Here is a 17,696-nt window from a genome sequence, read left to right as displayed (position 1 = left end):
ACACAGAACTCCCATGACCCACATAAAATACTGGAAGGGTTTGGTGGGCATTGACCTTGTGTTTGGGAGTTGTAGTTCACCTTCATCCAGAGAGCACTGTGGACTCAAACAATGATAGATCTGGACCAAATTTGGCATGAATTCTCAATATGCCCAAATGTGAACACTGATGGAGTTTGGGAAAAATAGACCTTGACCTTCGGGAGTTGTAGTTGCTGGGATTTATAGTTCACCTACAATCAAAGAGCATTCTGAACCCTACCAATGATTGAATTGGGCCAAACTTCCCACACAGAACCTCCATGACCAACAGAAAATACTGTGTTTTCTGGTGGTCTTTGGTGACCCCTCTGATACCTCCTCGCGACCCCTCTAGGGGTCCCGACCCCCAGGTTGAGAAACACTGCTCTATGGCATTGTGTCCATCTCCATGAATGCCCGATCCTAGAGCTGCTTGGATCAAAAGTGCCTTGATCTAGAGCAGTGGTTCCCAAACATTGGTCCTTCAGTGGTTTTGGAATTTTGGGATCTGAAGTGGAAAACATCTGGGTGACTAAAGTTTGGGAACCGATGATCTAATTAAATTAACTTATGTCACTCTGCTTACTCTTTCTATACAAATGTGACACTATATTCCAGAGGTTTTGAGGAATAGTTCCTATGTGGCCCCCTGATTATAACATTAAGGACCAGGAGAGATGAGCTGTCTTCCCCATTATCACAGTTTTAAAGTCTTTTTCATGGCTGATCTCAAACTCTGGAACCACTCCTAAAGAGACCAGGATGGACCCATCCCTGCTTGCCTTTCATCAGCTGGTAAAACATTTCTCTGTGATCAGGTGTTCATACACTGATGAGATTGGACTTTAAAGGGTGGTATGACTAGAACTGGATCTAGATTGCCAAATGCATTTAAACCCAGGACATGATCTCAGATTATTATTGAAGATTATTGCAGATTATCTGGCAGTGTAGACTCATATAATCCAGTTCAAACTAGATAATCTGGGATCAGATCCTGGGATATAGAGCAGTGTAGATCCAGCTTGGGATAAAGATTTAATATATAACATTTTTTTAAAGCTAATGGTTGTAATATAACAAATTATTTGAATTTTTTCTGTTATATTTATATTTTCATGTTATTTGCATTATTTTATGAGCTGCTCCTATTTCCATTTCATTCTTAGTATTAACTGCCTTGAGGTTCTATATTAGGAAAAAGGAGGATTAAAGGAAAATAATAAAATTAAGAAGACTATGCTTGATGAAGCCTATGGTCTACCAAGGAAACATTGTCTTAATGTTGCTAAATACTTCTTATTACTCCTATAGCATTTCAAATAAAAAGTAGTTTCCAACCCCTAAATACAGGAGGAATTATTAGATTTGGCAGTAGGTGCATATGGTTGCTTAGCATCACTGCAAATAAACAGAAAATGAAATTAGGTCACTTGTATTTATGCTCTTATAGTAGGTGCCTAACTTGGGTGACCTATGTTTGGAAATGCCACTAACATCCTTTCTCCAATCACAAGAACACTTCATAAAGCATGATGTCTATGATACTGAGGCCATCAAAAGATCACACTGCAGGATAGCAAGTTAAATCTATATTATGACTGAAATCCTATATCTTGCTAGTAGACACAGAAACAGTGCTTGCTTATACAGAAGTGAAATGCCCAGAGCTTAATAAAGCTTACTTTCATGTAAGTCTGCTTGGAATGTCAACTACAATCCTTCTGAAGCCTAAAATGTGGAAAGGATTGCTGCTTAAAAGCACAATGCCTTGAGATAACCAATGTACTATAATGCTACTACTCTGCCAACCTTCTATTTAATCCTCCCTGCAAAGCCCTACTGACACTACTGCAAGTTTCAAGGCAATGGCATTCAGCATTGCTTCCCTATTGCCAAAGACTGAACTGGTTTATTCAGAAAAATTGTGAAAACAGAAGAGACAGTATTATATTGACTACTTTGTATTTAGCATCTGACAAACCAAAGAAAAGCTTAAATTTAAAATGAATGGAAGACCTCCTATGCCTCCAATTACTGCCACAATACTAGTTACATGTTTACTCTCCTAGGGCATGTGTTAAAGCTAACTTAATAAAACTTGCCATACTAATTTCAAGTTAAAAATAAAAACTAATACATAAAGTATAGGGTATTTTTGAAATACTAGCTTGGGTACCCGGCATTGCCCGGGTTATTTGAAAAAGTCATTTTTTAAATTTTACAAAATGCATAAGGTTGTGGGTGAACTACAACTCACATCATGTCAGGTTAACTCCCAGAAACCCCATCAGTAGTTTGTTATATGTATTGTCGAAGGCTTTCATGGCCAGAATCACTGGGTTGTTGTAGGTTTTTTGGGCTATATGGCCATGTTCTAAAGGCATTCTCTCCTGACGTTTCACCTGCATCTATGACAAGCATCCTCAGAGGTACCTCACTACCTCTGAGGATGCTTGCTATAGATGCAGGCGAAACGTCAGGAGAGAATGCCTTTAGAACATGGCCATATAGCCCAAAAAAACCTACAACAACCCAAAGTTTGTTATGTTGGGCAAGTTTTCTGTAGATGCATCATTGATGGGGTTCAGTTTGCTCTCTGGCTGCAGGGTAAACTACAACTCCCACCATGGTAAGTCAGTTCCCTCAAACCCCTCCAATAGGTTGAATTAGTCGGGAATTCTGTGTGCCAAGTTTGATCCAGGTCCATCATTGGTGGGGTTACAGTTTCGGTTTCTCTGGTTGTAGGTGAACTACAACTTTCAGAAATTAAGGGTCAGTTCTCCCCTCTCAAACCCCTCCAGTAATCAAATGTTGGCATATCAGGTATGCGTGCTAAGTTTGGTCCAGATCCATCAATGTTTGAGTTCACAGTAGTCTCTGGATGTAAGGGAACTACAACTCCCCCAAATGAAGGTGAATTTCACTCAAAGATCTCCAATGTTTTATTGGTCCTGGGTGCTCTGTGTGCCAGGTTTGATCCAATTCCAACTTTAGTGAAATTCAGAGTCCTTTTTGATTGCCGGTGAACTATAAATCCAAGTGCCTACAATTCCAAGATGTCCAGGTCAATTTCCCTCAAAGCCCACCAGTATTCAAATTTGGGCATATTGGATATGCATGTCAAGTTTGGTCCAAATCCATCATTGTTTGGATTCATAATGCTCTTGGGATGTAGGTGAACTACAACTCCTATATATTCCTCCAAAGACCTCCAATATTTTTTGTTGGTCATGGGGGTCCTGTGTCCTAAGTTAATTCCAGATCCATCATTGGTAGGGTTCAGAGTAATCTTATATTGCAGGTGAACTACAAATCCTAGTACCTACAACTCTAGGATGAAATTGTCCCTTTATAAAAGCATTCACTTGGATGGTGGGCAGTATGGTGTTTGTGGAGAACATTGGCAGGGGCTGGGCTACATATTCATGGTGCTCTCTATAACCTGCAATGTCATTGGAGGGGAGGCCATTGGTGTTTCCTGAGTGCTGGGAGTTATTGCTATTTGTGAAGGTGGGAGCCTGTCTGTATAAGCAAGCACCCCAGCGACACATATACATAATTTTTTCACTTTTAATTTGTATACAGATACATGCATTTTGCTCTTAGACTTTGGTAACCTCTCCAAGATTATGTATATGTGTGAAAATACAGTATTCTGAAATCTGAAAAAAGTCTGAAATCAAAAATATTTCTGGTCCACAGGATTTCAGACAATGGATACTCAACCTGTATTCATATATTATATTTAGTTGACTTCAGTATGTTTGCATCATGTAAATATGAACATTTTATGAGAAATATTATATATTTCTCATAGCAAAAACTTTATGGTCATTTCTTAGATTCAATTAATTATTCTAATGTATATTCTAATCTAAAAATCCCAGTTCAAAGATTCACTTACTAGTATTCTAAATAAATATCATGACATTTGTATCAGTTACAATGTACATGATTTGAAATATGTGTGTTTCTTGTGGATCTGCAATTTTTGTTACATTGTACAACATAAGCCTCTGTATCAGGCATGTAGCCAGCGGGGGAGCTCGGGGGGCTTCAGCCCCCCCCCCCGAAATTTTCATGGTGGTTCGCGAAAAGGCCTTACTGGTGCATTATTTAAACTGTTATGTTTATTCATATCATGATCTGATCACCATACTCAATATATCCCATATGCATGGGGGTATTGGGGTAATGATACAAAAGGTTTGCTAGGGTAAACCCTCTTTCACTCAGACTCAGCCCCCCCCAAAACTCAGCCCCCCCCCGAAACCCCCCCTGAAAATTTTTTTAGCCCCCCCCCCCCCGAAATGAAATCCTGGCTACGGGCCTGCTCTGTATGGTTATGTATTTAAACCTAATTAGAGTAATTAGAGAGTCAAAAGTATTTTCAATTGTCTATGGTTTTAAACAGTTGGAGTAGTCATCTGCCCAGTGATACTTTAATATGATCTACTGAAAGATACAGATGGAAATCACTGTCACATTATACAAATAATCCACTCTGCTTCCCCTGGACAATGCCATGTTTCAGCAGAGCCACAGCTGTGGCTAACAAGACACATGGACCCACAGCCATTGTTTACCAAGCTGGTCTTTTATTCCAGCAGCTGACTGGGCTTGCAATTGAAAGGGTCTATGCTAGTTTGATGCCTAAGGTCAGATTAAACCTCTCCTTTCTTGTCACAAAAGCATCCCATCCGTCCACAAAACTGATCTCTTATATTTAATAACAAAAACCCAATAACCTCCATCAATTCTATTATTTCTTGGCTGTTTTTTTTTAAAAAAGAACATTTCCTGGAATATGTGACTGCACCTTTTTGTGAGACCAATATTCTTATGTGAAACAGAGTCAGTCTTTTCCATCTGAGATTCGATCAAATATTGTAGTTTGCAGATTACATTTCTTTCTAGAAACTAATCACTGGTGAGCATATTTTCATGGATGAAGATATAGAGAAGCACATAGTGTAAGGTTCAGAATCATATGAGATAACACTTTTGGAACAATGTCTTCTATCTGTGTGAACTTTGGCAAAGTTATTTAACCCAGTAGGAATTTATTTCTCAATTAATATAAAATAATTTAAATTGTGCATTTGGACATAGAATCATAAAGTGGAAGACACCACAACATCCATCCAGTCCAATCCCATCCTGCCATGCAGGAATAAAGAACCAAAACACTCCTGACATTATGGCCAACCAGCTGTTTAAACACCTCCAAAGGAGAAGAATCTGCCACACTTCAAGGAAAGGCAGAATATTTCACTGTTGAACAGTTTGAATCCATTGCTCCTAATCTCTGTAACAACAGAAACTAAGCTGGCTTCATCTTCATTACGCCATCCTTTCAAATTTTGAAAAATTGCTATCATGTTACCACTTAATTTTCTTTTTTCCAGGCAAAACATACCCAGCTCCCTAAGCAGCTTCTCATAAGGCATGGTTTCCAGACTTTTTGCCATTTTGTCGCCCTCCTCTGGACACGTTCCAGCTTGTCAATATCCTTCCTGAATTGTGCTGCCCAAAACTGGACACAGTATTCCAAGTGAAGTCTGACCAATAAATGTACACAATACATGAAGCACAAACAATGTGTGCTCATCTGGAATATACATTATTTTTCAAATGCTACATTTAGCTTTTATCGTATTTGTAGTGACTACAGTTTAGGGTGTGTGTTAAATTATCTGGCTCCCCACATACTCAGAATGTGATGACAGCTCATAAGAGATGGAAAGAGGATCCATATCCTCAACTACATGAATACAAATCTAAAACATCTGTTGTTTGTCTAACCCACTCTGAAATCAGAATGACCATGCACACTTTGTATCTGAAGAGCTTTTGGGCATGCAATATGCAAGACAGAGGCCACAATGAGATACACTGATATTATGGTGTACTGTTACTTGAAAAATCCTCCTGAAGCCTTGAATTCATGCCTACCCCTCTATCTGCAAGGAGAGGTCCAGGAGTGTTTACTTCCATTTTGAATCAACAGACTAGATGTCTGAAAAATAAATTGTGATTAATCATAATTGTAGCCTCTTATAGCAATATATCATGGTGTGATGTTTTCTTATTTCAATAGGACTTGGTTAAGATTAAGGTATCAGGCTGGGTTGTTTCATATCAAACAAAGCAATAAACTGAAGTTAAAACCCAAAGCGAAGATTTCTGATGTCCCTATGACTAGACAGAAGAGTTGAATATATGAGACGGAGGTTCACAATGGCTCCTTTGAATAATCATAAGCATTGCATTCAAATGAGATCAGACTGCCATATTGACCATCTGGGTATAAATGAGCATAGAATTATAAAGTTGGAAGAGATTACAATGGCCATCCAGTCCGACCACCTGCCATGCAGGAATACAGAATCAAACATAATATAGAAATTGTAAAAGCTACTTTTGGGGATTATTAAACCAATTCTAAATCCAACTCTGAATTACTATTAGTTGAGAAGTTTTGGGAATTTCAATCTCAAAAGTAGATTCCTTCAAGCTGTGGCCTGCCACATGTCTTAAACCTTGGATTTTTAATGCAGCGTTTCCTGTTTTGTCGCTCCTATTCTTGCCATATTTACACAATATTTTACCAAATAACTTAGCCACACACTTTGCAGATAAAGTTGCTCAGATCTGTTCCAACTTGGATGCTGTTATTGATACAGTTCCAAAGGATGTAACTTTGGCTCCTGCTTATCCAGTGTTGATGGATACCTTTCAATTTGTCCAGCCTAAGGATGTGGACAGGATCCTTGGAGGTGAGAGCTACCACATGTGTTCTAGATCCTTGCCCTTCCTGGTTGATCAGACATGCCAGAGGGGGACTGGCAGAGTGGGTGAAGGTGGTGGTCAATGCCTCCTTGGAACAAGGCAAAGTTCCAACTTGCCTAAAGTTGTGAGACCTAGATTTTAAAAGCCATCCCTGAACCCCTCTATAATGGACAACTATCAGCCAGTGTCCAACCTTCCCTTTCTTATTAAGGTTTTGGAGCACATGGTGACCTCCCAATTCCAAGGATTTCTGGATGAAATGGATTATCTAGATCAGTGGTTCTCAACCTGTGGGTTCCCGGGTGTTTTGGCTTATAACTCCCAGAAATCCCAGCCAGTTCACCAGCTGTTAGGATTTCTGGTAGTTGAAGGCCAAAATATCTGGGGACCCACAGGTTGAGAACCACTGATCTAGATCCATGTCAATCTGGTTTCAGGCCTGGCTATGGAACAGAGACAGCTTTGGTCGCCTTGATAAATGACTTACGAAGAGAGCTAGACGGGGAGTGTGCCCCTGTTAGTTATCCTGGACCTCTTTCAAGACCATTGACCATGGTATCCTACTGGGTTGTCTCATTGGGATGGCACTGTCTTAAAGTGGCTCTGGTCCTTCCTGGGGGGCTGTACCTAGAAGGTGGTGCTGGGGTACTCCTGCTCAAACCCCTGCCCATTGACCTGTGAGGTTCCTTGGGGTTCCATTTTGTCTGCCATGCTGTTTAAAGTGTACATGAAACTGCTGGGAGAGGTCACCTGGAGTTGTGGAGTATGGTGCCACCTGTATGCAGATGACACCCAACTCTACTACTTTTTTCTACTTAATGCCAAGGAAACTGTCCTGACCTGAAACAGTGCCTGTCACCAGTAATAGACTTTGTCACCTATTTCTGACATGGTGGCATGCTTCAGTCATAAATTATATGTGTGTGCTTTCTGATATATTTTTTTACAAAATTCTTTGGATACATCGCTCTAAGTCTGTTCCTCTAGTTTCTTTCTTTTTCAAGTTGTTGCTGTTGCTTTAGATCAGTGTTTCTCAACCTGGGACCCCTGGGGGGTGGGTTGCAAGGGGATTTCAGAGGGGTCGCCAAAGACCAGCAGAAAACCTATATTTCTGATGGTCTTAGGAACCCCTTTGGCAGAGAAGGCTGAAGATCTCTCCACTTGTCCTTCTCTTCCTTTTTGGAAACAGATGACGAATCCTCTCCCCAAAAGCCTTCTGCTGTGATTGGTCGGCCTCTCAGTCAAGGGGAGGGCTGAGACTCCAAGCAGGGAGGGGAGAGCAGGCATGCTCAGCACATGGCAGCATGGGGTACATGTGCAGGCGAGGGAGAGCATGTGAGGCTGGAGGGAGGCTCATGCCAGTGAGTCCCCTCAAGGCATGGGGGTTCTATGTTGGAAGTTTGGCCCAATTCTATAATTGGTGGGGTTCAGATTGCTCTTTGTTTGTAGGTGAACTATAAATCCCAGCAACTGCAACTTCCAAATGTCAAGGTCTATTTCCCCCAAACTCCACCAGTGTTCACATTTGGGTGTAATGAGTATTCGTGCCAAGTTTGGCCCAGATCTATCATTGTTTGAGTCCACGGTGCTCTCTGGATGTAGGTGAACTACAACTCCAAAACTCATGGTCAATGCCCACCAAACCCTTCCAGTATTTTCTGTTGGTCTGTGTGCCAAGTTTGGTTCAATTCCATCATTGGTGGAATTCAGAATGCTCTTTGATTGTAGGTTAACTATAAATCCCATCAACTACAACTCCCAAATGACAAAATCAATCCCCCCCCCCCCCCCACCAGTATTCAAATTTGGGCATATTGGGTATTTGTGCCAACTTTGGTCTAGTGAATGAAAATACATCCTGCATATCAAATATTTACATTATGATTCATAACAGTAGCAAAATTAGTTATGAAGTAGCAACAAAAATAATTTTATGGTTAGGGGTCACAACAACATGAGGAACTGTATTAATGGGTCGCGACATTAGGAAGGATGAAAAACACTGCTTTACATTGTCAAATTGTAGCCAGGGTACACATTTACACAGAGGTATTTATATGCATACTCCTTTATAAGTTGTTTATAGTTTTTGGAAGGGTCTTCTTCTCTTGTTCCTACTCTAGGTTTAGCCTCATTCCATGTTGATCCATGCGATGCTGCATTTTACCCATCCCGTTATAACTTAGCAGGATACCACATTAATGGAAATGAAAAAAAGACTTGCTGAATGATGGGGTCAAATACAGTTAAAGCATACTGGCATATCTTGGAGACAGGATTGCTAACCTCTCCCTGCTAGAACTGCTGTGGTGTTATCAGCTGCCTGACAGGCAAAACATTAGCCAACGAATATTCTGTACCAATTAATTCCATGGGAAGAAAAGCCACTGCTAAAATTTTGCCTGCCAAGCAGTTGTTAAAACCCACTAAAAATGTTGTCTGCCTTACACTACATATATTCAGAAAAGCCCATTGCTAGTCTTTTCTTTCACAAACAATAAACTGAAAAACCTTTCTTGGTCTTTTCCAATTCTTTCATTAATCCTTTCAAGTTGTATTATGAAATGCTATTTTTAAAGGCAAGGAGAGAATATTAGCTCCTTGAATAGAGATCATTTATATAATAATAATTCGGAAGGATCACCAACAGACAGACAGAAAGACAGCTTTAAGGAACTGAAATATCTCCCTCTGTCTCATTTCTAACCAGCCTCCACAACACTGACACGCAGCCTACGCAAGCCAGGCTTTTATAAGGCAATAAGATTATGCACACAAGTGCCTTTATCTGACATTTTCATAATTCCGCTTCCTCTCAGACCTTCAACATCCATAAACTTGGAATATTTCCCAAAGCTTGTTGCAAATATATATATATGTATGTATGTATGTGTATATATATATATATATATATATATATATATAATCTCTGAACCGAAATGCTGAGGTTCAGAACCATGAAGTCATCCTTTTACATTGCAAAGAGGTTCAACCAAGAAGTCAGGACTAGGATATAACTTCAGTAAAACATGCTCTTTGGACAGTTTTATAAAGGATAAATAAATGTCGTGATTTTCTTCACTGATCATGTTCTCTTACAAAATATGCTAGAGTGGCTTCAAGCTGTAATAACAGGACATAAACAGAAAGCTATCAGATGTCTATTGCAGACTTCTCCCTGACCCTGGTGCACAAAGGCATATATATGTTAATATGCAGCAGCAGTCAGACAGATTAGCATAAATAATGCACCATATCTATTTTATTTTAAAAGGATATCACTTATTGTAAATACTTTTGAGGGTTGCTGTGAGTTTTCCAGGCTGTATGGCCATGTTCCAGAAGCATTCTCTCCTGACATTTCACCCACATCTATGGCAGGCATCCTCAGAGCTTATGAGGTCTGTTGGAACTAGGCATGTGAGGTTTATATAACTGTGGAAGGTCCAGGGTGGGAGAAAGAACTCATCTTTGAGGCAAGTGTGATTGTTGCAATTGGCCACCTTGATTAGTATTGAATAGCCTTGCAGCTTCAAAGCCTGTCTGCTTCCTGCCTACGGAATCCTTTATTGGGAGGTGTTAACTGGCCCTGATTGTTTCCTGCCTGGAATTCCCCTGTTTTCCAAGTGCTGTTCTTTGTTTACTGCCCTGTTTTAAGAGTTTTTTAAATACTGGCAGCCAGATTTTGTTCATTTTCATGATTTCCTCATTTCAGTTGAAATTGTCCATATGCTTGTGGATTTCCATGGCTTCTCCATGTAGCCTGACATGGTGGTTTTTAGAGTGGTCCAGCATTTCTGTGTTCTCAAATAATATGCTGTGACAAGGTTGGTTCATCAAGTGCTCTGCCATGGCTGACTTCTCTGCTTGAATTAGTCTGCAGTGCCATTCGCACTGGCGTCTAACAGACAAGAGTTCTTTCTCCCACCCTGGACATTCCACAGATATATAAACCTCACTTGCCTGGTTTCCAACAGACCTCACAACCTCTGAGGATTCCTGCCATAGATGTGGATGAAATGTCAGGAGGGAATGCTTCTGGAACATGGCCATACAGCTCAAAAACTCACAGTAACCCAGTGATTCTGGCCATGAAAGCCTTTGACAACACAATACTCTTGAGTTTCAAACTTCCTTACAGGCTGTATCTACACTGTGGAATGAATACAGTTTGATGTCATTTGAACTGCTATAGAATGGTGGAAGTTGTAGTTGTGCAAAGTCTTTTGCCTTCTCCAGCAAAGAGCGCCAAATTACAGTTCCCAGGATTCCACAACAAGGAGCTATAGCAGCTAAAGTGGGGTTGAACTGCATTCATTCTACAATGTAGATAAATGCACTCACAGAAAAGAGTGTGTGGAGGACTGGCACACGAATGGCACGGCTTCTTCTGAACCACCATCTTCCAACAAGTGCCAAGCAACTTCCCTGTCACTGCCAGTCTCCCTCCCTCTATAAATACAAGATCCACCAGCAACTTCACAGACCACAAACCCAGGCCCTGTTTCATCCTTTCCTCCCACTTGTGTGTATGCCACCTGTCTCCTTATGGGGCCCTATGAATTCCATAAGGTTTTCTGGAGTGATTTTGCCAGTTCCATCTTATCCAATATAGCCCACTGAAGCTGGCACTCAGAAGTGAGAGTGCCAGTTTCTTCCTACAGCTTACATTGTCTGGTATTCCTTGGCTGTCACTCAATTGATGGCTCATTTGAATAATCATAAATAATAGTCTTTATATTCAAATGAAGTCAGAATGCCATATGGGCCATCTGGACGTCAATGATCACTGATGTGGAACTGAGTTTTCCAAACTGTATGTCATGATACGTTAGTACAGGCATGGGCAAACTTAGGTCCTCCAGGTGTTTTGGACTTCAAGTCCCACCATTCCTAACAGCCTCGGGCCTCTTCCTTTTGCCCCTCAGCTGCTTAAGCCAAAGGAAGAGGCCTTAGGCTGTTAGGAATGGTGGGACTTGCAATCCAAAACATCTGGAAGGCCCAAGTTTGCCCATGCCTGTGTTAGTATGTCTGCTGCAGTCTGCTGCAGTATGTGTGTTGCAAGAACATAAGAAGAAACCTCTGTGTTTACGTGAAATAAGTAATAAGCCATATATTTTCAAATACATGTAAATGTAATATTTTATGAGCTATCTTGTGTCTCCATGCATTTCATTATGACCATTTTTGTATGTGTCCGTATCTCTTATAAGGGGTTGGTTTATGTGTTTGCTAGTAAAACTGAATCACTGTGTTGTGAAATGATGCGTTTCTCAAAGTGAGTCACCAACATGACACGCCTAGAAAGCTCTTTTGGAAGAGACCCCGAGGGCCACCATCCAGTCCAACCTCCTGCCATGCAGGAATTGCACCATCAAAAGTGAGAGAGTGGTTGCAAAAGTTGCTTTTAGGGAATATTGTACCCCTAATCCTACTCTGAATGGCTACTAATTAAGGAGTTTTGGGAGCTTCGGTCTAAAAAGTAGATTTTCCCAAGCTGTGGCCTTCCTGAAACATTCCTTAAACCAGAGGTCCTCAAACTAAGACCCGTGAGCTAGATGCGGCCCTGCAAGGCCATTTACCTAACACCTGCATTAAACCTCAGACTTAGGGTCACCATAAATCTGAATTCACTTGAAGGCACACAATAACAACAACCCTAATTTATGACCATCTCATCAGCCAAAAGCAAGCCCACACTTCCCATTGAAGTACTGGTAAGTTTCTGCTGCTTATAATTGTTTTTTCATGTTTTGGTTTTTGGTTTTTGGTTTTTTGGGGATGGTGGTGGTTTTTTAGTTGTTTTTCTTTTTGAACTACAAATACAATATGTGCCATGTGCATAGCAATTCTTCCATTTTTTTCTTCAAACTATAGTCCAGCATCTCAACAGTCTGAGGGACTGTTGAAGGCTTTCATGGCTGGAATCACTGGGTTGCTGTGATTTTTCCAAGCTGTATGGCCATATTCCAGAAGCATTCTCTCCTGATGTTTCACCTGCATTTATGGCAGGCATCCTCAGAAGTAATGAGGTATGTTGGAAACTGATCAGATGGGGTTTATATATTTATGGAATGTTCAGGGTGGGAGAAAGGACTCTTGTCTGGTTGACAAACAAATGCAATGTTCAGCAAAGAACAAGTGGGATCCTCTAATCTCTGCAGGAATCTACTGTATACCATGCAGCTGTGGACAAGTCTACATAGACAGTAATTTTTTTTTGGTCATGTCAGGAGCGACCTGGTGTGAGAGAATTGGCTGTCTGCAAGGACTTTGCCCAGGGGACGCCCGGATGATTTTTATGTTTTTATCATCCTTGTGGAGGCTTCTCTCATGTCCCCCTATGAGGATCTGGAGCTGATAGAGGGAGCTCATCCACCTCTCCCCGGATTTGAACCTGCAACCTGTCAGTCTTCAGTCCTGCCGGCACAGGGGTTTAACCCACTGCGCCACCGGGTGCTCCTTATAGGCAGCATTGACCAAACGTGAATCAAGAAATATGAAAGGCACTGCAGACTAATTCAGCCTGAAAAGTCAGCCATAGCAGAGCACCTGATGAACCAACCTGGACACAGTGTATTATTTGAGAATACAGAAATCTTGGACCACTCCAACAACCAACATTTCAGGCTACACAGAGGCCATTGAAACCCACAAGCATGTGGACAATTTCAACAGAGGGGAGGAAATCATGAAAATGAAGAAAATCTGGCTATCAGTATTTAAAAAAACTCTAATATCAGGATAGTAAAGAAAGAACAACACTCCGAAAACAGAGGAATTCCAGACATGAATCAATTAGGGCCAGTTAACATCTCCCAACAAAGGATTCCCCCAGGAAGGAATCAACCAGGCCTTGAAGCTGAAAGGTTATTCAATGCAAATACATGTTGCCAATTGCAACATTCACACTTGCCTCAAACCAAGGATAGTAAGAGTGGGTGTGTGGGGTGGGGTTTTTTAAAGGGGTAATTAATTAAGATATATGGTAAAGGGAGTCACAACTGGAACCTGTATCCTAGCCATAAAGATTGTAAACAGTTTTATGTTATCTTTTAGATGGCTAAGGTTCATATTGTATTGTTTTGTTATCTGTATGAAGAAATTAATTTAATTTTTTTCAAAGAGTACTTGCCTCAAACAGGCAAGAGTTCTTTTTCCCACCCTGGACATTCCACAGATATATAAACCCCACTTGCCTAGTTTCCAACAGACCTCGCAACCTCTGAGGATGCCTGCCATAGATGTGGACCAAACGTCAGGAAGGATGCTTCTGCAACAAGGCCATACAGCCAGAAAAACTCACAGCAACCCAGTCTGAGGGACCTCTGCTTAAAAAGTTTGAGGACCTTTGATGCTGAGTGCAACTTCTGTGTTGTGGCTCATGTTTGTGCCACCTGTCTCTAAGAACAGTTTGTTAGTTGTTGGCTCCCACAAGCCTTTTGTACCCAACCATTGAGGCACCTCCTTGTCCAGTTTGGACTCCCAAAATACTCTTCGGTCTGAAGCAAAGAAATCTTAGGGCAGTGATAGAAAAGAGGCACTCTGCATTTGAGAGAGTCTAAGTCTCTCTCCCGGGCCTCTTACTTTCATTCCTCCCTTTAGTACTGATAAGAAGTGACAGTAGTTGGCTAAAACAGTCAAAACTTCAGCTGAGGAGCTCATAAACCTTTTGACACTTCAATAAACCAAAAACCAATAAGAATCTTTACTAAAACATTTCCCTTTTTCACTTTGAGAATCCTCAGAAGACAGAATACAATAAGCTGTATAGTGATATAGGTCCAGGGTTTCTTATAAACTGATGAAAATGTCAAGGGCTTCTACTAACATCTTTCTAGAAATAAAAAGCATCCTCTTCAAAATACAAAGGAGGGAGTTCATATCTCATCTAGGTTTCAAAGACATTCAGAATTATGTTGTCTCTCCTGCTGGAAATATGGGGCCTTTCTAGACAGGGCATTATCCCAGGAGCATTCACTTTCTGGGGTGGGTGTCCAGATGTCCTTCTGGGACTGGTTTGGGAGGACACTGGGACACTCTACTGCCCTCCCCAAAAGCCCCCAAAAGCTGAAACATCCCCAAAAGTTTCAGCTTCACGGGCAAGTGACTCAAAGAAGGTGAAGCCAACCACTTGTCTATTGGACTCCTGCCCATTCGGGCATATTCATGGAATCATAAAGTTGGAAGAGACCTCATGGGCCATCCAGTCCAATCCCCTTCCAAGAAGCAGGAACATTGCATTCAAAGCACCCCTGACAGATGGCCATCCAGCCTCTGTTTAAAAGCTTCCAAGGAAGGAGCCTCCACCACACTCTGGAGCAGAGAGTTCCACTGCTGAATGGCTCTCACAGTCAGGAAGTTCTTCCTAATGTTCAGACGGAATCTCCTTTCTTGTAGTCTGAAGCCATTGTTCCTTGTCCTAGTCTCCAGGGCAGCAGAAAAGAAGCTTGCTCCCTCCTCCCTGTGACTTCCTCTCACATATTTACACATGGCTACTATCATGTCTCCTCTCAGTCTTCTCTTCAGGCTAAACATGCCCAGCTCTTTAAGCCGCTCCTCATAGGGCTTGTTCTCCAGACCCTTGATCATTTTAGTCCCCCTCTTCTGGACACATTCCAGCTTGTCAATATCTCCCTTCAATTGTGCTGCCCAGAACTGGACACAATATTCCAGGTGTGGTCTATTAAGTATATTAAGGTCTCCTATTAAACCCTTCTCTTGTGGAGCTTGGAGAGCATGTCTTGTCGAAGGCTTTCATGGCCGGAATCACTGGGTTGTTGTAGATTTTTCCGGGCTATATGGCCATGTTCTAGAGGCATTTTCTCCTGACGTTTTGCCTGCATCTATGGCAAGCATCCTCAGCCTCAGGCCCTTTCCTTTCCCCCCTCAGCCAATGCTTAAGCGGCTGAGGGGGCAAAGGAAAGGGCCTGAGGCTGAGGATGCTTGCCATAGATGCAGGCGAAACGTCAGGAGAAAATGCCTCTAGAACGTGGCCATATAGCCCAGAAAAACCTACAACAACCCTTGGGGAGCATGCTTTAGGTGTCTCATGGTCTGGGTGTTGGCCTCCCTCCCACCCGGATCCCCCCGGGGCCTTCCCTGCTTGGCTCCCGAAAGACCTCCGAGGGGAAGGCGGATGCTTTTTACCTTGAGATAATCATTCTCGGAGCGCAGTTCCTCGATCTCCCGGAGCAGCTCCTCCTCGTCGGCGACAGGCTGTTTCGCGAAGAGGGGCGTCCCGAGCGGGGCTTTTCCTCCCCCTCCTCCTCCTCCGGGCCTGCTTTTGGGGGCGGCTTTGCCCCCCGGCGGCCCATCGCCGGCCTCTGGGTGCGGAGGCTCAGCCTTGGCGGGCGGCGGGGCGGCGGGCCCTTGGCTGGAGGCAGCCTCGGAGGCGTGGAGGGGAGGCAGGAGAGCCTCCCTTTCGCGGTCGCTGGACTCGGCGTCGCTGCTGGCGGCCTGGGCGAGCCTGGGCTCGTCGGAAAGCGGCTCGGAGGGGCAGTCGGAGAGGTCGGAGCTGCTGTCGGTGTGGCTGATGCGGACGGCGGGGGGAGCCAAGGCGGAGGAGGCAGCGGCGGAGGAGGCGCGCTTCCCCGCCTTGCTGCCTTTGCCTCCCCCTTCGAGAGGCGGGTGCGGCGGAGGCTTCCCGGCGGCCCGCTGCTCCTGGGCCCGCTTCTTGCTGGAGAGGGCGGCTTTGGCGGAGCCCCGCAGGCAGAGCCCGCTCGGGGAGGCCGGCGAGGCCGGGGCTGCTGCTGCTGCTGATGCCGCTGCTGCCTTGGCGCCGCTCCGGCGGGAGAGCCGGGCGGGAGGGGCGGTCCAGAGCGCCGGGGAGTGGGCCCGTCCCCCGGTGGTGGGCTTGGCCGAGAGGCTGGGGGACTTGGGGGGCGCGGGCGGGGGCCGGGCGGGCGAGGCGCGGGCGTGGAGCAGCGGGTCCTTGAGGAGGAGGAAGGGCCGGGCCGGCGACGGGGCGCGGTGGAGCCGCTTCTTCTCCGGCAGCGAGGGCGAGGCGGGCGGCTTCAGGGGCTCGTTGAAAGTCTCCATCGGAGGAGGAGGAGGAGGAAGAGCAGCACTTGAGGCTCGCCTCGAACACAAGAGCCGCGCTCTTCCTCCTCTCCTTCCTCCTCCTCCTCCTCGCCGAGCCCTGAGGCGAAGGCGTCCTCCTCTCCTCCGCCTCGCCTTGGCTCTCTCATCCCTCTCCTCCTGCCCTCCCTTTCCCCTCCGTCCCCCTGAAGGAAAGCCGGCTCCTCTCCAGGCTCAGACTCCTTCCTTCCCCTCAGGGGCGCCTTCCCTTTCGCCAAGCACGGGCTCCTCTCCAGGCTCAGACTCCTCTCCTTCCCTTCTCTTGAGGCGCAACTTCGCCTCTCCCGCTCTTCTTTTCCCCTTCTCCTCACAGCCAAAGCTTCTCCTCCTCCTTCACGACGGCTTCTTTCCCCTTCTCCTTCCTTCTTTCCTTCCTTCCTTCCTTCCTTCCTTCCTCCTCACGACCCTCACCCATCCATTCCCGCCTTCCTCCAGGCTCCTTCCTCTTCTCCTCTTGAGCTCCTGAAATAGAGAGGAGAAGAACTGCAGGCGCTGCTGCTGCTGCTCCTGCTGCTGTTTTTCCTGCCCCTTTTCTCTGTGCGCATGTTCCTCCCCTCCTGTCACCCAGCCAACCTGGGCTCAGCCACCTTCTCCCCCCCCCCCTTTCCTTCTTTCCTCGAGCTCCTCTCCGCAGGCGTTTATTGGGGATCCTTTTAAATATATACGACGTGGCTCCTGGGTGCCACTTCACGGCTTTCCTGGGGATTTCGTCGCAGTTGCAAGCAAGGTGTGTAGTGGCAGGCGCCTTCCTCGCTTGGCAAAAACAAGCCCTTTTGCAGCATCGGAGAGGAGGATAAATC

The 17,696-nt window shown here is 44.1% G+C and overlaps 1 protein-coding gene across 1 annotated transcript in view; it reads right to left on the bottom strand.

The window, feature by feature from the left end:
* The window catches only part of MTCL1 (microtubule crosslinking factor 1), a 132,392-nt gene extending 114,940 nt beyond the window's left edge, over positions 1-17,452 (bottom strand). The window contains 1 exon segment of the mRNA XM_067467464.1: positions 15,967-17,452. Within this exon segment, the coding sequence (XP_067323565.1) occupies positions 15,967-16,857 (891 nt within the window). The 5' untranslated portion in view covers positions 16,858-17,452.
* Between the last annotated feature and the right edge of the window lie 244 nt (positions 17,453-17,696).

This window comes from Anolis sagrei, chromosome 4 (genome assembly GCF_037176765.1).
Source record: "Anolis sagrei isolate rAnoSag1 chromosome 4, rAnoSag1.mat, whole genome shotgun sequence".
NCBI classification, from domain to species: domain Eukaryota; kingdom Metazoa; phylum Chordata; class Lepidosauria; order Squamata; family Dactyloidae; genus Anolis; species Anolis sagrei.
The sequence above is the reverse complement of the archived record's forward strand: the minus strand, read 5'-3'. Positions and strand labels throughout refer to the sequence as shown.